This window comes from Dermacentor andersoni, chromosome 6, assembly GCF_023375885.2.
Source record: "Dermacentor andersoni chromosome 6, qqDerAnde1_hic_scaffold, whole genome shotgun sequence".
NCBI lineage: Eukaryota > Metazoa > Arthropoda > Arachnida > Ixodida > Ixodidae > Dermacentor > Dermacentor andersoni.
Window position 1 is genome coordinate 83,739,531 of NC_092819.1, and position 23,323 is coordinate 83,762,853.

Below are 23,323 nucleotides of genomic sequence, written 5' to 3' on the forward strand. Positions count from 1 at the left end.
CATAAGTATTGTAACACATTCCGGTAAGGCTTGAGCTCGCATATCAAGTCCACCTATTTTAGATTCTTTAACAGGTACAGTTTCATGACCGCGATATTTGTTTTGGGTACAGTATTAGGGATCTTAAACTTGATGCTTAACTTTATTTTTTAGATTCCAATTCTTGGAAACTTTTGTAAAAGGTTCCGAACCCCCAAATAAGAAACTGGTCTCTGGAGTCACTAGAATTTAAGTTTCCCTCTCAAGTTCAACTAATTTCATACTGGAAATATTTGCGCCACCCGCCGTGGTTGCTCAGTGGCTATTGTGTTGAGCTGCTGAGCACGAGGTCGGGGGATCGAATCCCGGCTACGGCGGCCGCATTTCGATGGGGGCGAAATGCGAAAACACCCGTGTACTTAGATCTAGGTGCACGTTAAAGAACCCCAGGTGGTCGAAATTTCCGGAGTCCCTCACTACGGCGTGCCTCATAATCAGAAAGTGGTTTTGGCACGTAAAACCCCATAAAAAAAATATTGGCGCCAAGGCACAAGGACAAGCAGAGAAATAACAAGGACGATAGGGAGTTTCGGGTATTGGCTAACTCGGGTACACAGGGTAACACGTGCTGTTTAAGATGATAGCCTTGTTTTGTTCTCTTTTGGTTTTCCTATTTATATGTGCCTGTGTTTAGCGCTCGTCCTAGTGTCTCCACGCAAACGTTTGCAGTATGCATTTCAACCAACTAGCCCTAACTAATTTCATTCATATGACTTCAGTGGTTGCCTTATAGAAGCACTTCTGCATTTTACATTTATTTAAATATGGAAATTGCAGTTGGCCCCGAGCTAAAAAGCTTCTTAATGCTTAGCAAGAAGTTTTTTACAAGGTAATATACTGTGACATGGACATGCAGAAGTAGGTGGTGAAAGTTCTTGAATATTGAACCTCACGGCTGCAGCAGATAAGTAATAGACGTTAAGCTCTGAAACAAATTGGATTGCATTTCAATGAATGACCTTAACACGTACTCTACTAGACGCTTTGTTCACAAGAAGTGAGAAAATGGCTTGCAACAAAATGCAAGAGCTTGCAAACCTAAGTGGTCCTGAATGTGGCATGTCATATCTATAGCTTGTGAAGCATAGTTTAGACAGAACTGGCAAAGAAAATGGGAACACATTTTATTGTTATAAAGATCTGTAACAATGAAAGATCCTGAGTATGTGCTTCATCTGTGCAATCACTCAGGGGTACTGTATGCAGCAAAACTAAGTCCCGTGCTGACAGAGGTAGCGATGAAGGCACTGAACTTTGCACCACGTTTGTACAGTCTATCACACTCACACATCACGTAACTGTAAAGTTTTTGGAAGAATAAAAGAGCGGCACAGCAGTCAGTGACTAGACAAGCTCACACCACTTCTCCAGTGTCTTGAGCGTCTCGAGGCAGAACTTCTTGGATGTCACCTCGAGTTCAAAACACTTGTGCTCTAGTCGGCAGATCTGAAACAGATAAAAAGAAACTAGAGGATTGCTGAATACATAAATTACAAGAGGTGCTAACTGAAGCCAAAAAGGCATGGATGAGGTGAAGGGACCCACAAATTCACTTTTAAAGGCCTATTTATTTATTTGTGCAACCGGAAGGCTACAATTGCAGTGCCTAGTACTGCAGGAACAGTGTTAAAAGCAGCAGAAAATATTTTTGGAGAACTTTTCCAACCTGTGGACATACTTGGGTTTTTGTGGACACACTAAAGTGGCACAGTAGTAACACCTAGCCTGCATAAGTGAGAACGGGAAAAAAGTTCCAGTTTCATCAGGAACAAGTCATTTATTTGGTTTATTAAGGCGACTGTAACTTTGACTTACACCTTCTGAACGGTTAAACTATTTTAAGCTAACATATATATATGTATTTACTGGACATACAGAGGTAGAGGCATAAGCCATATAGGCAGCTCAGCAAAAACACAAGAACCTTGCTGATCATCCTCTTTATTGCCCAGCTGGGTGCCTTCATCAGCCCCCGTGTGAGAATGACCTGAAATATACTATGTATAACCCCTAGCAATTGGAGCATCATCCTAGCTGTTAAAGAGGGGTAGGGTTGTTGTAGGAGAACTAGGATTTCAGACAAGCGAGATGCATAGATTTTAGAAGAGGGCATGGCAGATAATCTATAATCTTAGAGGTGACTTTGGTGAATTGGCATAGGGCCTTGGAAGGCCAGGTGTAGGGGGACGGAAGCTTCCAAGGCAGGCAAACATAATGGCAAAGCATCTAAAGGACTAGAGTGCAAGAGGTGAATGAACAGATATGTGGTTGCTATCCCGGCATGCCCTCCGAGCTCCAGCAGTGGTGTCACAGGCATACTTTGTAGCAGCATAGGTAGCCAAATTAGGTAGGGCCTCAATGGGAAAAGCAGGGTGGCGGCCAAATGCTCTCAGCCCTAGACGCATTTTGCTATCACTGGAAGCATGTTAGTGGCCGAGTGCTCACAACAGTGTTTTCAGGTTTGCTGTTATCTGCCTGTATACTACTCCATTTCATGTATAATTTCTGTAATCTTTTGCTCTTGGTTACTTTGTGTTATCTGAGGTTAAAAATGTGTGCTTTGAATAATATTTCTATTATAAGTGTGTATACGTTATAAAGATTACAAATGTGTTGTTCACAGAATTTCACCTGGGAATTCATCCCTAATTATTATTAAGAAAACTTATTGCGTATACCTTTAGTTCTTATACCTTTGTGATGACTGTCACTGCATTGGATTCTTGTTTCTGTTTTGCCATGTGGTGCTGATGTATTATTATACCTGCATGTACAATCTGTATGCCCACCTGCTATGGTCTCGTAAAGAGAATGACAGTATCGAAAATAAATAAATAAATAAATAAATAAATAAATAAATAAATAAATAAGAGCATTATGGCAAGAAACTGGGATAGTTGGAGTTCTGATAACCGATGCATTTCCAGCACTTCACAAAAAACAGAACAATCCAAAGTAGAAGAGAACAGGAAAGGGAAGAAGATGGTTCAAATTGATTTACTTTCAGAAAATACACCTACATGTCACATGGCAGCAGACAAAAGACCTAGTATCATGGCATATGCGTCAAACCACTCGTCACAGATGTGTAGCATCACACAAATTTCGAAGCAGATGGTTGCACTCTTCATTGTCTATGAGATTGACGCAGTGCTAATACTTTTATCTGACTGTTTTTTGATACTCAGGCTCCAAGAAAAAGGAAAATGCCAGCAGTGCCAGGACGAGTCAAGTTGTAGGTGAATGTCTCATAAAGCAAAGTGCTTTCCGAATCATGGTGACCTGTGGAGACACAGATGGTGTAAAAACTCACCGCATGAGTGCCAATAAGCAAACCACTGTGCCTACATAAACTCATATGTATTTCGTGAAACAAGAGTTGTCTTACAAGTGCTGTTGCAGTGGTCATATCGGTTATTACAGTAGTGACGAGGAACGGTTGAGGCCGTGCAGGCCCTACATTACTGGCAAGATGGTGTTCTATGTTTGTATCGGCAAGTTTTACCTAAAGGGCAATTTTTCATGGGAAGATTACGTCAAGCATAGAGTTTCTAAATAAGTAACCTAGAGGGAAATGTGGTGGTAGTGTCTACATGGGCTCACCTGAGCAGTGCCTCAACTTACACAGGAAGTTGGAAGCCTCAACTTACATAGGAAGTACAGGCTTCGGATTGACTTCAATGTTTAGACTAGCGGCATTTGCCTGTGGCGCAGTAAAAGAAGCTATACTCAAATATTGTCACGTAAAATCTAATTTTATATCTGCAGTATATTATATTATGTATAACACGTTACATAAACATTGCATGACTTTGACGTTCAAGAGCGGTTTACTATGGTTTATCACCAGGGCGCCCCAGGGTATGCATTCTTGTGCGATTCTGTTCCCGATTTAACGTCAGAGAATAATTATTGATTAATTTTTACAACAGCAATAACAACTGTGCATGTACTTATATAAAAATACTCATCAAGTATTTATGGAAATAAAAATTTTGTATTGTGGGAAAGTGTTGCGTCCTTGAGAGGAATGCTACAAGTGTCGTCTGCTACGACGCCTGCTCGCTGCAAACACGAGACTTTTCTCGCAGACGACAGGCACTTGTGAACTCTCTCCCTCTTTCAAAAAGCTGCGTCGGCTGTCACGATTGCTGAACGTCTTCAAGTAGGCAACACCAGGCAGAAAACTGGAAGTAGGCTTCAGCCCAAGCTATCTATGGCTTCATTTGGAATTTAAACAGCCCTCGTCAAATGTGAACCATAGGTGTACATTGCATTTGTTTTACATCACATGTCCGATACCACTGCAGCCAGATACCTTGCAGCGGTATTCTTGTCTATGTTATCTTGTTGCAAGTGGTACCTTGTCTATCAGCAAATCTTGTGTGTCTCCTCTGAACATGCTTTCAAAAGAAAGCAAGCCGCGTGCTGAACTGCTTGCTCATATTGTATTCCTGCTCTAAACCAACAAATGATGCTTGCTGCCTGTCATTCAGTGATGGCCGAAGACACTTAGCCAGAAACTTTATGCTCAATACAGGAACTTGTCAAAAAAATTTTTCTGCTATGTTGCCTGTAAGCAACACTCGTCCATGAAGGTTTAAGCTTCAAGAAACAGGCGCTCAGCTCGTAATCTGGACCATAAAAGGGCTCTACATCATCGGAAAGGCCACAATTTCAGTCAAGTTCAAAGAGCAATATTTTCAGCTGCCGCTACTCGTAAGGACCAACGGCGGCATACTATTGAACCATGACTGGTTCGGGCCCTAGAGCATCAATTTAAATTAAGAATCTTTAGAACAATTAAACTTTCCTGGACGTTTATGGTGCTTCATTATCAGGCGCCACTCTACCACCAGTGCACATCAAACTGAAGCAGGATTCACAGGCAAAGTTTCTGAAATGCCACGGTATTCTTTTCAAACTAAAGGATGACTTCATCACTGAGCTGTACAAACTGGAACATCAAGGTGTTCTGCAATCGATGCAATACACAACATGGGCCACTTCTGTGGTCATTGTGTGAAAAAAGAATGGTTAGTTGACGACATGTTGAGGCTATCACAGTATATTCAAACAGGCAGTAAGGAGCAACCTTTACAGCTTACCTACTAACAAGGGAATATACACAAAGTTGAGAAAGGAATAAAATTTAACACAAGCATACCAGCACCTTGTGGTTCATGATGCTTTGGCCATATTTGCTCACAATAAATACAGTAAAGGGCCTGTACAAAACACTATGTGCACCATTCTATATTCTGGTGGCACCCAGACTACTTCAAAAAGAAATAGATACGGTGATGCCAGTTTACCACAGGTAGCTGCATACCTCTACAACATCCTGGTCACCAGCGAAGAGGTCAAGGAGCACCTGGGCCTCCTCAATGAAGTTTTCAACCAACTGTCAAAAGCAGGACTACATGCTCAAGGCACGAAGTGCTAGGTTTTTAAAGAGAGCCTGGAATATTTGGGCCACTGGATAGATGCATAGGGAAACTACCCGTCAAAAGCTTAAGTCAAGGCTATTCCCGAAGCCCCTGCACTAAAGAACAAGGAACGGCAAGCCTGTCTATGTAAGCTGAATTCCTACAGTTGCTACCTAAGGAGTCGTTCTGAAGTCACTGAAGTGGACTGTGACCCTACGTGGATGTGGGGCGAAAAGCAGCAGCGAGCCATCAAAAGGCTAAAGATGGTGCTGACATCAGAGTCGCACATAGTGCACTCAATCCTGATGTATTGTTAGTTCTGTATTGGGACACATCAAACGTGAGTGTGGGAGCCATATGAGCTCAGTGCAATGCAGAGGCATGCAGGCAACCTGTAGCTTATGCATCAAGAACACTAACGAAGACAAAATGCAATTATGCCCAGACTGACCATGAGGCTCTAGCTATCGTCTATGACAATCATCAGTTTCACCAGTAGCTTTGTGGGCGAAAATTCTGCATCATTACTGATAATAAGTCACTCATACGCCTGTTTCACTGAGGAAAGCAGACGCCAGTTGTACTGTCACCGGGCATGTTGCTCTGGTCTTTGATGTTAACGGCTTATGACTACAAACTGGATTATAGAAAAACACTATATTATGGTAATGCTGATTGTCTAAGCCAGCTACCAATACTCGGAGACCAGTGGGACACTGACCCTCCAGGCAACATTATTCTGCTAGAAGCAGTGGAGTACCCTCCTGTGAGTGCAGAAGATGCCGCATCAGCCACTGTCCAAAGTCAAAAATGGGTCATAGCCAGCTGGCCAGAAGAAGGTGTGCACCTAGAATCTTCCTCCAAGTGAGGTGTGAAAAGTTGTCTCTTCACTGTCACAGCCTCTTGTGGGTAACCAAGTAATATCATAAATACAAAAAAAGTTCTTGTCATTCTGCATGCAAATCACCTCAACTTAATGGGCATGAAAGCTCTCCAATGCCACATGTGTGTTGGCCAAATATTGATGCCTAGATCAATGAACTTGTGTGTCATTACAAAACCTACCAGAGAATAGGCAGAGCGAACCCAAGATGTCTACATTTTTCTGGATACCAAATGTCTATGAAGCAGAATTCATACAAATTTTGCAGGACCTGTTAAGGGCCTTTGCTTTTGTGTTGTGGATACACTATCGAACTGTGCTGACTGAAATAACGTCATTGCTTGACTAGTCAGCAGTGACTGAAAAACTTTGCAGAATGTTTGGCTCATAGAGATTGCAAGACTTGGTGGTTTCTGATAATGGCACTGCATTTTCAAGGAAAGAAATGCCATCCTTCTCGAAACTAAACAGCTTCCTGCACATATCCACAGCGCCATGCCATCCTGCAAGCAATGGAAGGCATGAACGCATAGTTTGCGAGCTAAAGTGTGCGCACAGAAAGCAGAGCCAGGGTACAGTGGCGTGTAAAACCTCTCGTTTTTTTTTTTATTAAAGCAGCACTCCATGCCACATTTAGAGACCAGGAGAGTGCCAGTAGAATTCATGCTGGGCAGGAGTCTCTTGTTCTTTCACCTTGTAAAGACTGCGGCCCGACGTTGATGAACCCAGGTGTACCAAACTGCCACCCTCGAAGAAATTCCAACACAGTGATTCTGTGTACCTGCGGGACTTCTCTAATGCTTTGAAGTGGCTAGCCGCACAGGTGCTAAGGTGTGTAGGCCACGTTATGCAGGAACTGGAGACTTTGGATGGGTGTGTACATTGACGTCATCGCAACAGATGCAGAGAGCATGAGAAACTACCTCAAGCCAAACACACCAGCCTCTACTTCAAGCTTGTAGCGACACAAACTACAGTGTATCGTCTGGGCCAGCTCTACAAGCGTGCTGCAGGTATACCCGGATTTCACGCATTTTCACACATATCTTCGCATTTCACATGCGATGCTCTACCAATTGACTTACTGCGGCGCCGTTTCCCCATCCCCTTTCGTGTGTATTTATGTTTCCTAGTAGAACCCTCGGAGTGTTAGCCAGTGCCACCACTCTGAGACCATGGCGGCAGACGTGCAACATCCTTTCTGCCGCAGGCATCATGAGAACGTGATCTTTTTGGGTAAAGGCAACTGGTCAATAAACCCACACGTGCTACCTGAAGGCATCAATGCTGCCGGATTCAAGACTCTCCTTATTTAATAAACAAGAAGAAAGGGGGTTAACAAGAGGCCCAATATTTATTAGTCATACCATAAGAAGCCAACAAACACTGACACTAAGGACAACATAGGGGAAATTACTTGTGCTGAATAAATGAAGAAACAATAAATGCATGGAAATTAAAGTGGATGAAAAACAACTTGCTGCAGGTGGGGAATGATCCCACAACCTTCGCATCTCGCGTGCGATGCTCTACCAATTGAGCTACCGCGGCGCCATTTCCCATCCACTTTCTTGGGTATCTAAGTTTCCTAGTAGAACCCTGGGAGTGTTAGCCAGCACCACCAGTCACAGACCTTGTCGGCCAACGTGGAACATCCTTTCTGCCGCAGGCGTCACGAGAACGTGATCTTTTCGGGTGAAGGCAACTGGTAAATAAACCCACACGTGCTACCTGAAGGCATCAATGCTGCCGGATTCGAGACCCTCGTTATGTAATAAACGAGAAGAAAGGAGGTTAATCGACAGGCCCGATTTTTATTGGTCACATGTTAGGGGGATGTTGGGAGTATAGAAAATTATATTTAGAATATATATATACTATACAAAATGAGTCTGAGTAGTTAAGATGGCTGACCACCAACAACATGCAGCAGCTAGCGTCCCGCAATCTTCTTCTTCCTCTCTTCTTTCATCCTTCCATAACAGGTACCCCGGGTGGGGAAGCCCCGTCTGGGTGCATGGTAGGCGAAGAATTGCAAGCGAAGTATGGCTTCAGCTGCGAAACGTGGACGACGTCAACAGGTATCGGACTTGAGGATGCATCAAACTGTAGTGGCCCAATCTCGTAATTTACGTTGTTAACTTGACGTAGGACTTCATAAGGCCCTGTGTAGCGAGAGAGAAGCTTCTGGGAGAGCCCAACCCGACGACATGGTGATCAAAGGAGCACCCAAGCACCTGGCGCGAACTTAACATCGCAATGGGACCAGTCATAACGCTCTTTGTATATGCTGCGAGGCTAATAAATGAGATCGGGTAACTTGACGTGCCATGTGAGCACAATCACTGATTTCACAAGCGTACTCAGTTGCAACACATGGCACAGAAGGGAGGATGGTGTAAAACATACAAAAGACATAAGGGTGAATATCCTGTGGTGTCATGTCGGGTCGAGTTATATGCGAACGTCACGTAGGCCAGCATGGCGTCCCAGTCTCGGTGATTGTTCCGTAAGACTGTTCATTTGTGGGTGGTAGGCGGTGGACAGCTTGTGCTCAGTGGCACAAGAGCGGAGGAGGTCTTCGACAACTCGATACAAGAACGAGCGGCCACGGTCTGTAAGTAACTGTCGAGGTGTACTGTGGTGGAGAATGATGTCGTGGAGGAGAAAATCGGCGACGTCTGTTGTGCAACTAGTCGGCAACGCCTTTGTTATCGCGTAGCGTGCCACATAATCAGCAGTGACGGCAATCCACTTATTCCCTCTAGTCTTCGTTAGAAAAGGGCCAGGCAGATCAAGGCCTATGCGAAAGAATGGTTCAGAGGGAACCTCAACTGGATGGAGTTGTCCAACAGGTGGCAGGGGAGGTTTCTTCCGGTGCTGACACAATTCGCAAGTTGCGACATAACAATGGAGCAGTAGAGACCCGGCCAGAAGGACCGATGTCGTAAGCGGTCATATGTACGCAAAATGCCAAGGTGTCCCGCCGTCAGTGCATCGTAAAGTTGTTCGAGAGCGACGGATCGCAGATGACTAGGAAGGACAAGGAGCAACTCAGGGCCGTCAGGGTTGATATTGCAACAAACATGCGGCACGTGGTGTCAGTGCTGCCAGATTGCACTCCGGCGATGATGGACTGTAAGGATTCGTCGCGTTGTTGTTCAGCGCGCATGTCGGTCATGTCAGTAAAAGCCAACATGCAGGTCACCGGATCATGCGCAGCAAGCTGAGGGGGATCCATGAGGTGACGAGAGAGGCAGACAGCATCCTTGTGCAGACGTCCAGACTTATAGTTGACAACGAACGAAAATTCCTGGAGCCGCAAAGCCCAGCGACCAAGCCGTCCTGTCGGGTCCCGGAGGGAAGACAGCCAGCAGAGTACGTGGTGGTCTGTAACGACCGAAAACGTGCGGTCGTACAAATATGGCCGGAACTTAGCGACAGCCCAAACTAAAGCCAAGCACTCCCGTTCAGTGATGGAGTAATTTCTCTTGGCAGGTGACAGCAGGCGGCTGGTGTAAGCTATCACACTCGGTACCATTCTGCTATTGGGCGAGAACAGTGCCGATGCCATGGCCGCTTGCGTCAGTGTGGACTTCGGTCAGTGCAGAGTGGGCAAGTATTGGAGGAGTGATCAGAAATCCGATGAGGGCCCTATGAGAATGGCGTGTTCTTCTTTATAAGATCTGTCAAGAGCCGAGCAACGTCGGCGATGTTTAAACGGTGAAAGAAAGAACACAGGCCGATGAAGCAGCGCACGTCAGAAGCATAACGTGGCACAGGGAAATTGCGTACAGCGCGAACCTTTCCCGATCTTGTTGGACACCGAATGCGTCAACGAGGTGTCCCAACACGGTAATCTGATGGCACCTGAATCGACACTTCGAGGAGTTCAGTTGGAGGCCGGCTTTTCGGAAGACCGCAAGAATGGCAGAGAGTCGGGTAAGGTGGCTGCCGAATGTGGGAGAAAAAACAATGTCATCAAGGTAACAGAGCCAGGTGATCCATTTGTAGCCTCACAGATGAGAGTCCATCATACGTTCAAATGTCGCAGGAGCATTGCATAGGCCAAAGGGCATGACTTTGGACTGATATAAGCCATCCAGCTGTCTTCTCGTGGTCCATTTCATCAACTGAAATCTGCCAGTAGCAAGATCGAAGATCGATGGACGAGAAGTATTTAGCTCCGTGTAAGCAGTCCAATGTGTCATCAATGCGTTGTAGTGGGTAGACATCTTACCGCGTGATCTTGTTTAAGTGGCAATAATCGATGCAAAAACGCCAGGTACCATCTTTCTTTTTCACAAGGACAACAGGCGAAGCCCAAGGAATGGCTGATGGCTCGATGACCACTTTGCAGAGCATTTTGTCCACTTCTGATTGGATGACTCGACGTTCAGCATGCGATACACGATAGGGACGCCGACGAATAGGATTCATGTCTCCAGTATTTATACGGTGCTGAACAACAGACGTTTAGCCTAAAGGCCTGTCGCCGAAATCAGATGTCACTGTACGATACAAGCAGGTGGCGTATATCCGTGGCCTGTGCAGAGGTGAGGTCAGGTGCAATCATTTTCGCGAAGTCATCCGTTAAGGAACCAAAGCTGTGAGCTGCGCTAATAAGCCGCTCTCGGCATTCAGACTCTCAATGTCGAATTCGCAACCACTAGAAACGCTTGCCAAGAACATGCCGGCCGGAATCACTTGAGGGCACAGGCTGAAATTCAGAAGCGGAAGAATGATGTCGTTGTTAGTAACCGTGACCAACGTATGCGGAACAGCAATATTCCGGTTCAAAAGCATGTCGATGATGGGGCGAAGCACATATTCACCGTCAGGAACCTGTGGCTGGGCGGTCAAAGTGACGTAAGTAATTGCCTCAGGTATTAGACGCACATCGTGAAGTGAGCACAAATGCGGTGGGGCGGTGCTCAGAGCATCAGCGAGTTGAGGCAGTTCTAACTGAAGAATGCCGGCCACGCAGTCGATGAGAGCAGAATGAACGGATAAAAAGTCCAATCCAAGGATAACGTCGTGAGGGCAGTTGTCAATCACAGCAAAGAGAACAGAAGTAGGGCGTCCGGCTATACTTAAATGCACAGTACCCATTCCAAGAACAACCAGCACGCCACCGTTTGCCATATGAAGCAGTCGGGCAGGTGCTGCAGTGAGGTCATTTTTTAAATGTCTACATAGGTTAGCACTCATCACAGATACGTGGGCTCCAGTGTCGACAAGTGCTTGGACAGCTACGCCATCTATTTTAACGTCAATTACACTTCTCCTTGTGAGCACAGACAGAAGATTTGCTGGATCAGTCGGCAATGCAGCACCACCTCTGAGGGCTGCATTTCCTAGTTTTCCGAAAGGGTGTGACCAAAAGCCACAGGGGTCAAAAGGCGACGTGGCTGCGTCAAACGGGGAGATGGGCGACGTGTTTGCAGTGAATGAGACTGGTGTCCGTGTGGCGATGGTGAGCGGCTGTACCACGTGTTCCAAGCAAAGTTGTCGGCGCTGTTAGACTTGGCAGTAGGCGAAACATAGTGGGCATTTCCATGAAAACGGCTCAGGTTGGTCGGCGTGCGAGGTGTTGAGGGCCACGAGTTGCGACAGTATCGGGCGACATAACAAATGCGGCGACACGGGAAACATATCGGCTGGTCGTCCGCAGTTCTCCACTCAGTCGGGTTGCGATAACGTGGAGAGAAGTGTCGGGGTGGAGCGAAAATAGTAGAAGGGCGTTTGTTAGCTCTGGGATTGGCGACAGCACACACAGACTGTAAACCAATGTTTTCAAGTTCCTGGAGAACGATGGCTTGTACGAGGTGAACTGAAAATGTGGTAGCATCAGGGCTACGCGAACAGAAAGCTGCGGGCGCCCATCGCATCCAGTTCCCGTCTAACAATTCGTGCCACGTCTTCTGATGGCGACAAATGCTGCTGTGCGGGTTGATCTTCACACGTCGATGTTGCGGCAGTATTGGGAAGTCTGGTGAATGGTTGCAAGACGTGTCGGCTTTTGGCCTGCTCGAATTGTCGGCACTCTTTAATGATTGCATCAACTGTAGAGCAGCTCTTGCAGACGAGCAGATTAAACGCTTCGTCAGCAATGCCCTTAAGCACGTGCCCGACCTTCTCAGCTTCTGTCATGTCATGGTCGGCTTTACGACAAAGTGCCAGCGCATCCTGGATGTAAGAGACATAGGACTCCGTGGGGGATTGGGCACGGGAGGCCAGTTCCTGCTTTGCAGCAATTTTACGGCCGGCTGGTTTGACAAACAACTCTGGCAATTTCTCTTTGCATTGATCCCAGCTGGTTAGCTCCTGTTCATGGTTTTCGTACCACACCTTTGCAGTGCCTCTTAGGTAGAACAACATGTTAGCTAGCATAAATGTAGGGTCCCATCTGTTGATTCCACTCACGCATTCGTACATGGCCAGCCATTCCTCTACGTCGGCGCCATCGGTCCCGCAGAAAGTTCCAGGATCCTTGGGTTGCACAACGACAACCGAAGGTGACAGCGATGTAGCATGCGACGGTGACGTAGGAGGCGGCAACGACGTTGATCCTGAGTGCTCACCATCATTCACGGTGCGGACAGTGAGGTGACGTCCACTGCGGAGCTCCATTTCCAGCCGTGGTACTCCGCACCTCCCACCAATATGTTACGGGGATGTTGGGAGTATAGAAAATTATATTTAGAATATATATATACAAAACGAGTCAGAGTAGTTAAGATGGCTGACCACCAACAACATGCAGCAGCCAGCATCCCACGATCTTCTTCTTCCTCTCTTCTTTCATCCTTCCGTAACAATGTCATAAGAAGCCAACAAACACTGACGCCGAGGACAACATAGGGGAAATTACTTGTGCTTAGTAAATGAAATAAAGAAACGGCAAGTTAATGGAAATTAATGGAATCCCATGCAGAAGTACAGCACTGCACTAGGTGCATATGAAGCTTACGCTCATCACTACATTCAATATAGTGAACGCTACGCCGCGTTGTGCCCCTGCAAGTGCACTTCTCCCTACAAGGCTGCTATCCTTTCTTGCATCATCATAAATATTCACGTTAATAAAACGGCACTGTTTTGACATGCAGACGCTGTCAAAGCATTGAAAATGAAAGGCAGTACATGCCATGGAGGAAAAATGAGCAATCTGCATGTCTCAAAGTAGCGAGGGCTTGAGCAGCAAGGGTCTTATTTACGCTCCATAAAGCCGGAGTTGCTTCAGTAAGCTTACCCACATTACAGTCGTGTATAGCGGCGACGCGCACTACCTGCAGATGTTTATTATTGGAAAGAGGATTGCCACACTGCTTCAAGAACGCAAAAGGTATGCTGGCCCGATACATGTGCACCACAAGAAATAGAGGGCACTTGATCTTTTCGCTGAGTGGCTCCAGTCATGAGATCAGTAAATTCCCGGTTTTCACATTCTCTGGAGAGCGCCCAGGACGTGTGGGGTTTTCAGATAAGCTTCAGATAAGCATATTTGCTTTTTTTTTAATTATCAATATATAGCACTATTTCACTATCCACTTCGAGTTCAATGTATTTTGGTCCGACTGTAGCACAAATGCATTCTTCATGTCACTGTTTAATCATGCCAGCTGTGCTTGCGTGCCTGTACTTGAAATGTGCAACAGATATGTACTGGGCCGATTTCACTGTTATAGCTTTATATGCTGTATTTAGCAAGAGCATCTACATAGTAAAGTATTCTGAAAAAAGTGGCTGTACTAAGCTCTGCAATTGGTTAGCTGATGGACGATTTGCACAATGAACGTCAAAGAAACTGAATGATTGGTGTACTAATGGTCCATTCGCAGAACAAACCAATAGTGATAGGAGTGAAAACACCTTGGGCAGAATTTTGAGGGCTAGGGCTGTGGAGAGATACGACGGTGTAATGGTGAAAAAAATTAGTGGAAAGTCTGTGCACATGCTGCATAAGTTCCAAGGAACTCTATTGAAACCTCAATTTCACCAACACAAGCAGTGAATCTGACTGTACAGTACAGATACCGAAGCATGATATATCACGTCTTGCATGCAGCACCTAAATAATCCACAGGGAGATAAATATGTTGCTTCGAATCAAATTATCACTGTAGGCAAAACATGTCATTTAAAACAACAACCGTGAAACAAAAGTTGCGCGGCAGCCAGTATAGGATGTGCCACTATGATAATTTTCTCCTGCAGGTCTGCACACATAATGAAGTTTGCCATTCGCATTTAACAGCAGTGCTGCTACCTAAGTAAGCTCTTACCACTAAAATGAGCAGAGTTCTAGCTTGGTTTACAGCAAATGTGCTTCTAGCAGATCTCACCAACACCTCTATGAGGGTTTCAAATTTGCAAGAAAGTTTATTAAAGCCTAGAGGATGTAAAAAGCCAGCAATTTATCTCAACATCTGTTTTGCTCGAACGCACTTGCATAATGCTACAGACAAAGGCTGAGTTTACACACAGTAGAAGTGGCCACCATGCGTAAAAGTGAAGCCAGGGTTTTCCTTGCAACTGTCATAGATCATAACTCGTGTCCAGCATAATTTTTTTTTTTTTTTTGCATGTGTAGGAAGCACAAACATTTAATGAAGACACAGAAACAAGAAGACACGAGAACAAGTGTTTGTCCAACTGCATTCTCGTTTCTGCGTCTCCATCAAACATTCACACTTTGCACAAAAAATGATGCAACACTAACTAGCCCTCAGTAACTATCAAATTAACTGTCACCCCCACGCCCACGTGAGTGGCATATTAAGTCTTTCTCTGGTAACCAACCAACCTGCTGCTGCAGGTTCTCAATGATCATGTCCGAAGCCTGCAGCTGGTCTTTCAGGCGTGCAATCTCCTCGTCCTTGCGGCGAAGCTCCTCAACTTCACCTTTCGGCTCTGCCACCTCCCGACCAGAGCTGGGTGATGCCGTCTCACCAAGGTACCACTTAACGGCACCATCATGCTCGTTGTGAAGGCACACCTGGGGAACTGCTGTTGGGAGGAGCCTGCGGCCATGCTGTACAGTCGGCACAAAGTCCTGGTCTCTGAAATGCCTCGAGCAAATTCGTGCTTTGGTCCAGTTTGAAGGCTGCTTCTGCCCCAGCGCAGCCAGCCACAACTTCCGATGGCGGGAGTTCCTGGGCAGTGCATGATAAGACACCTGCGAGATGATTAATTGAGAAACAATTATTAACTCATCACAATGAAGCCTGTTTACAGCAAACTCCGTTCTACCCTAACAAGCAATAAGAGGAGCCAAGGGGCAAAATTCTTTATCACTAGTTTCAATAACATGAAGAAAGCATACAGGAAATTCACTGTTCTTTAAATTAAATGTAGAAATAATAAGAAAATGGAATTCAAAAGTGGCAAAGAAAAAAACAAGCTGCCACAAGAGGGAGATGAACCCACATATTCTGTATTGTGCATACAATGCTCTGCCATTGAGCTTGTGGAGAAATCCAGGTTCTGAATCCCAGCTAGCTGGTACACGGCCAATTTTTGTCTTGTGCTTCCAATTCTGCCTCTTTCTTGGTTGTGATGACACTACTACTGTTTAGTACAGAGGCTTCATGGGCACAAGCACAGACAAGCTACCATGCCGGTTCCCCAAGCCACTATTTTGGGTATTTGTAAATTTATTTAAATAGCAATATTTACAAACGGCACAGCGGGTTACGAGAGATGCCATAGTAGAGTGACTCCAGATTAATTATGACCACCTAGTGTTCATTAGAATGTACCCAAAGCACAGTAAACGAACGTTTTTGTAAGTATTGGTGTAGAACTTACTCAAGCACAGCTTTCTTTCTCTGGCCACCTATTTTTATTGCAACATTGCATTGTTTACGGCAATGATAAATTCCGTAGTTGGTTAATTGTTAAAAATGACTGTCACTGTGTTGCATTTAAATTTGGACTTGGGAGTGTTAACCAACGTAATCAGTGTTCACTACAAGAGAAGTTCGTCATAATTACACCCATTGTATGAAAGCTGCTGAAGGATTTTTTGGTTATGTTTCCACATGACTACATTAGTGAAACATTGCTTATTTGTTTTCCTTGCACTGTATGTATGTTTAGTTTCTTGTTTTCACTTCCTTGGCTTTCCACATGCTCCTCTAATCATTGTTAGTATATATACATGTGCTTTGATTAGAGAGAGAGAGAGATACAAACATTAATGATAAGCTGGAGATGTTAGCCTGGCTGACCGGTTGGAATGCTGCTTGAGGTGCTGGATGATAATTATGGTATACACAGTGATCACATAAACACATAAACAGCACATACAATCACAGACACACAAATGCGCACTAAAGATATTCACAAAGCTTTGTTAAGGCATGTGGCTCTCAGAAGCACCAGCAGCACTTTCATGGCAAGTAATGCACAGGTGGTGCTCTTCCACAAGCTGAGAATGCACTGCAGCTCTAAGCTCAAATAGCACTGCAAGTGAAGAGCGGCCTTCAAAAATTGCTTTTTTGAAAAGTAGAAGCAGCAGCCACACAGAACACGTTGCATGTCCTCAGGAAGGTTACATGCAGAGCTCATTGGTGAGTCTGTTGTATTTTGCACTTGAGCTCATTCATGTTGGCCATATTGGGTCTGACGCAGCGAAGGCATGCTTTATCTGGCCTATTGAGGCCTTGAAGCACAAAATCACAAGATGGGTTTTGAGGAGTCTGTAATTCCCAATAAACCATAGGGATTGCTGCAAATGCTAACTGCAGATACCAGAGTCACTGCGCCTTTTCTCCAGAGCAGCATCCGGATCAATCCTGTCAAAGTGTAGCATGCATCTCTGGCAACACAGTCACCCTAGACATTGCCTTTTAGCATACAACAGTGGGCTGGTAGGCACTGCAATATACTGTGATGCAGACATAGTTGACAAACATCACTTTCTTTTGTATCACTTGGCTGTGTAATGTTTCGTTTGTGTTGAAACCATTCTCGAAACTTTTCAAGCTGCATGTACTGCTGAAGTTTGTCTTTCCTGCCATCATATCCTTTGATCAGTTAGGAGCCGCCACAAACATTTCTGCAAGCTATCACCATCACAGTGAAAGTGTTTCCTGTAAACGATGAATTGTTGAGCTTAACAACACACAACCATGCTGTGGAAGGTTATACCCTAATTGAGAAATGAAAGTGCATCGAGAGATAGCCTGCACATATTACATGGTGCCTAAATTTGCACATGAACTACATAGATGTTCTATAGCAACACAGCTCTATGTGTACGCAATCAAGATGAGAAATAGGATAAGATGGCTAGATATGAAGGCTAAAAGAAAAGGTTAATAATGAAAGTGGAATTAATGGAGAACTCAGGAGAATGAAAAGGGGTTACCTCTCTGGAGTAGTAGGTATCTCAGAGAAACCTTAGAAGCCAGTAGAAGAAAAGAATATGGCATAATGATACTGTAGGACCTAATGCCCATGACATTTATCTGGGAAGAGTAATGCTTTGGAGATAATGGAAGCACAGCACATTCATTCCACCCTATAGTGAGATGTCAGTGGCTATATTCCGTGCTTCAACATCTACTTTGGCATGAAGCTTATGTCACAATATTGTTACGTAGGAAGACGGAACGTAGGGTGGAACTTTGCAACCGCCCAAACTAGACCAGACACTCACACTCAGTGAGGGAATAGTTGCGCTGCGCAGGTGGGAGGAGCCTGCTGCAGTAAGCGATAACACGTTCGTGGCCGTGCTGGCGTTGTGCCAGTACTACATCAATTCCGTGACCGCTGGCATCAGTACAGACTTCGGCAGGCGGAGAAGGATCGAAATGGGCCAGAACAGGAGGCGTTGTGAGAAGGCTGATTAGATGCGAGAATGCAGAGGCCTCATTATCACCCCACTGGAAAGGGGCATCTTCTTTCAAAAGCTCGGTTAGTGGTCGTGCTTGTTAAGAACGGCCAGCTGCAGTGCAAGTTTGCCACCCAGTTACGACTATGGCGGCAACATTCCGGGAGTGTTGCCGCCAACCTCTAGCCACAGCGTGACTAAATCGACTTTGTGTCGGGGAACAATACGCGCATCCTCCACTCTCCGTCGCTTCAGCTAGGAAGCATTCGATGAAGCAGGCTTTGTGCTGAAACCGCCGCCAACCTCTAGCCTCATCGCCGTTGTGACGGAATGAGTTCGGCGGGCCAACTATTGTTACCAAACTCTCCAACGCGGAACTGATCTGCTACGGGTGCGCGAGTTGCCGCGGGAACGCCGTTTTGCGCTCCTTCTCATGCACCGACCAAGGCGCAAGACAACGCGCTACCCGGAACGGCTCTGAGTTCTATGAAATTCGTGTGGTGCCGGTTTCGGAGCATAAACACGTGTGTGTGTGCATGTGTGTGTGCATGTGTGTGTGTAAACCGTCCTGCGGAGAGGCGGCTAGTTTGCGATGACTAAACGAACGTTTGCATCACCTTGTATCGCGGGAGGACCGAGTGTTTAAAAACTGCTGCTGTGCGGATGCTCGACACACTTCCCTTAAGCAGTCATGTTGGACTGAGACACTTCTCTCAAGCAGTCATGTTAGACTGATGTACTTTCTCAAACAGTCATGTTAGACTGATATAAATACTCTAAATAAACCCATATTCCTCGTTCTCGATGAGAAGCAGTGCTTCCCTTCATCAACATCCTCAGCGTGGATAAGTTGGACGATGGCATGGGCCAGCTACCTTCGAATTCATGCCGGACTCCAATCTTGACAACGGATCACGAGCGATGGGATTGAGCCCCCAATCATAACATGCTATGGCCGCGAAATTTTTCACGAAACGGCGGAAGTATGAACAAAGGCCGATGAAGCTGCGCACATCCTTGTCCCACTTCGGAACACAGAAGTGCGTAACAGCATGGATCTTGCCTGGGTCTGGTTGCACTCCGTTTGCGTCAACGAGATGTCCAAGGACGGTAATCTGGCGACAGCTGAATTGGCACTTCGATGCGTTGAGTTGCAGACCGGCTCGACGAAAAACGTCCAGGACTGTTTTGAGAGGCACTCGAGGTGTGTAGCGAACATTGGGGAGAATACTATAACGTCTTCCAAGCAGCACAGGCACGTGGATTATTTGAAACAGTCAAGAAGGGAGTCCATCACGCGTTCAAAAGTGGCAGGAGTGTTACATAGACCGAACAGCATCACATTTAATTGATAAAGACCGTCGGGTGTTACGAAAGCAGTCTTCTCGCGGTCCAGATCGTCCACGGCAATCTGCCAGTGGCCGGAGCAAAGGTCAATAGAGGAGAAATAGCGAGCACCGTGGAGGCAGTCAAGGGCATCATCAATCCGAGGTAGGGGATACACGTCCTTTTTGGTAACCCTGTTAAGGTGCCGATAATCCACGCAAGAGTGCCATGAACCATCCTTCATTTTTTACCAGTACAACAGGTGATGCCCATGGACTACATGACGGCTCAATTATGTTCTTGGCAAGCATTTTGCGAACTTCAGCAGGAATAACTTGACGCTCAGCCGGTGACACTCGATTCAGCCGGAGACACTCAATACAGGCGGCGTCCCTGGTATTAATGCGATGTTTAACAACTGTAGTTTGGGCCAAAGGACGATCGTTAAAGTAAAAAATATCGTGGTAGGAAAACAGAACGTGGTAGAGCTCACGAACGTGCTCGGACGGCATGTCGGGTGCAATCATTTTCTGTAAGTCAGCGTGGTACAAGTTGCCAACTGCGATGGTAGAGGAGGATTGGCTGAATTGTCGTCTACTGCAATAGATGCTACTGAGTGATCCTGGAATGAGCAAAGCTGGGCCAGAGACATCCCGCGTGGCAGCACTTGTGTCGTCAAGCCAAAATTGACCACTGGCAGGCAGACGCAATTCGCTGTAATAGATAAAACTGTATGAGGTACTGTGATCCCGTGTGTAAGGAAGACATCTTGCATAGGAGCCGCGATGTAGTGACCGTCGGGGACTGGTGGGGATGACACGAAGTCAACGTAAGTCAGTGCCGACGGTGGCAAGCGAACGAAGTTCATGGAACTGAGACGACTGGGGTGTGGTTCAGTGAGATCCAGAACAGGCAGGTCAAGGCGGAGAGTACTGGCGGAACAATCGATGAGAGCAGAATGTGTGGAGAAGTCTAAGCCGAGGATGATGTCGTGGGGACAGTGGGCGATGACTGTGAATAGCACGATAGTGGAGCGCTCGGCGAAGGAGACGCGGGCGGCACACATACTAATTACTGGGGCTGTTCCGCCATCGGCGACACGAACAGGTGTCGTGGCGGGCGTGATTATTTTCTTCAGCCAGTTATGAAGGTCAGCGCTCATTACCGACAAATGCGCCCCAGTGTCTGTAAGAGCAGATACAGAAACACCGTTGATTTGCACGTCAAGAAGGTTCAGATGAGTGGGCAATGTCAGTAGAGAATTTGGCGGCGTAGGGAGCAATGCAGCATCACCTCAAGGTGCTGCATCGTCTAGTTTTCCGGCTGGGAGCAGCATCCGAAGGGAGTCGGCGAATAGGAGGGACGGGGCTGGGGAGAGCGAGATTGTCGTCACTGGGGCGAAGGCGAACGAGAACAGGGGCGGTTCGGCACAGGAGAATAGTGGCGGCATTATCAGAGCATGCGGCATAGGGAAGAGAAGGGCCACCTGGGGGGCGAGAGTAGACCAGGTCGGGGAACTCCAGTGACCGAACAGTGCCGAGAAATGTGCCCGATTCGACGGCAGTGATAACAAATGGGCTTGTCGTCAGCAGTGCACCACTCAGATGGGTTTCAGAAATGTGGTGGGTAAGAGGATGCGGGACAGGGCGGAATCGAAGAAGCTGGGTGGGTATCAGGGCGATGAGCCGAGCAGATGGTGTGAAGATTCATGTTTGTGAACTCCTGGTGGACAAATGCTTGGACCGGGGAAACCGTCACTGCAGGTGCGTTGGAGGGGCTGGAGTCGAAGGCAGCCGGATAAGCGGCCTCGATCTCATGCTGGACGATCCTGGTAACATCGCCAGTGTTGTTGGGACAAGGAGCGTCGGCACAGGAAGATGTCGCTAGGGTGTTGGGCAGACGAGCAAACTGCTGGTCGATACATCGGCTTTTAGCGAGTTCCGGGCGGCGGCACTCTTCTATAACTGCATCTACCATTGCCACATTGTTGAAAACGAGCAAGTTGAAGGCGTCATCGGCAATGCCTTTGAGGATGTGGGAAACCTTGTCTGACTCAGTCATGTGTGCGTCAGCTTTGTGGCACAGAGCCAAGATGTCCTGAACGTACGTGAAGTGGGGCTCTGTTGCCATCTACACAAGGCGAGAAAGCGCCTTCTGCATGGCAAGTTGGTGACCGTAGGGGTTGCCGAACAAGTCTTGGAGCTTTTACTTAGGCGAATCCCAACTGGTGAGCTCATCTTTGTGCATCCGAAACCAAACTCGAGGTGTGCCACCGAGGTAAAAGACTACATTGGCGAGCCCGATAGTAGGGTCCCACCGGTTATGGCGGCTGACGTGTTCGCACAGGCTGATCCAGTCCTCGATGTCTTCTCCATCTTTGCCCGAGAATACGCCAGGATCGCGGGGAGCGGGGAGAACGATGTAGGTCGTCGAAGTGGCAGCAGGTGTCGGAGCCAGTGGAGTCGAGTTGTCATCACCGGCAGCCATGAAGGAAGGCTCGACGTACCGTCCACTGCGAAGCTCCGTGAGGAGGTAGAGGGAGCGTCCACCTCCACCAGATATGTTACGTAGGAAGAGATAGCCAAAAGCTATATACAAGTATATTTACAAGGAAATACGCCGCACTTGGCCAAGAGGCAACAGCCTGCGCTAGCCTCTAATCGTCGTCGTCATCTTCACACTGCTCGCCTTTACGCGATCGCAAATACTGTTCCGTAGCAATATAATCTTCAAAAGGGCACTGGACAGACATTTTCAGAGCAAGGCAAACACTGCACCTCAGCTACTGTCATATCCAAGAAATTGTGCATGAGCAGTGCACAGATTGGTTGTGGTGGGTGCTGATAAGTCGTGATGCATGCAGCCAAACTGAAATGGGGACCTTGAAAGCTTGTGCAGTAAGTGAATCGTTGTCTCGAAAGGGCTAACTCCAGCGTGGATCCATCAGAACATTGGGAGAGGTCACAAACTCCCCCCTACAAAACAGTAAAGTCGACTGCCTCATTTAGGCGAGGGCAGAGGAGCATCGAAGGAGACATGCATTGTGGAAGGCACCGTAAATTCAGCATGCAAAAAAACATGACCCACGTAAAAGATCATGCGAGGGCAGACTGCCGGCTCTGCATTTAGACAATTGCAAAGCTGGCAAGTATATTGTCACGTGGTCGTGATGGTGAAGAAATCAAAATGGTGAATGGCGAAACTAGCGTTTTATTGGGCGAACTTGTGTCCACAAAAGCAAGTTACACTCAAAGAAGAGCAATCGGCGGTCATCGAAATCTGATCAGCGGGTCAAGTGCGTCGGCTTTTATACATGAGTCATCGAATGTTCCAGAGTAATTGCTGGGACCCGCGTGTCTTCCACCAAGTTCGACATTATTCGCGTCGCGCATACATGCAATCAGATTACAGAAGGTTCGGTCACAGACAGCGGATGGAACCAACGATAACGTTCTAGAAACTTCCGGTACATGCAAGTGCGTCATGCGCTGTGCGGTAACATTTGTTAGGCGGTCAAACGTGGTCGCCCGATAAAGATAAACAAGTACACGTGTCAATATCAAAAATCACTGTACAGAGCAACCCTACCAATGAACTTGGTTTCCACAAGGTACCGTAGGTGCCAAATTGCTGACCCATGGACAAAAGTGCACGCACGAACAAAAGTGCATGCACGAACAGAAGCGTATGCATGTCTAGAAATAACCTGGAGCTGTTCAGAGTAGACTCTGCGAACTTCATTGTGTGGTACGTGACTGCTGACGAAATGTGGGAACACCACTTCCGTTCAGAAAGTAAACTGCT

General features: G+C 46.6%; 1 protein-coding gene across 1 annotated transcript in view; it reads right to left on the minus strand.

The window, feature by feature from the left end:
* Positions 1–1,146: 1,146 nt before the first annotated feature.
* LOC126522469 (uncharacterized) overlaps positions 1,147–23,323 on the minus strand; it is a 33,585-nt gene continuing 11,408 nt past the window's right edge. Inside the window, exons 2-3 of the mRNA XM_050171213.3 lie at positions 15,161–15,532; positions 1,147–1,485 (exon numbers count right to left, since the gene is read on the minus strand). Of these exons, the coding sequence (XP_050027170.2) occupies positions 1,384–1,485; positions 15,161–15,532 (474 nt within the window). The 3' untranslated portion in view covers positions 1,147–1,383. The remainder of the gene's footprint in view (positions 1,486–15,160; positions 15,533–23,323) is intronic.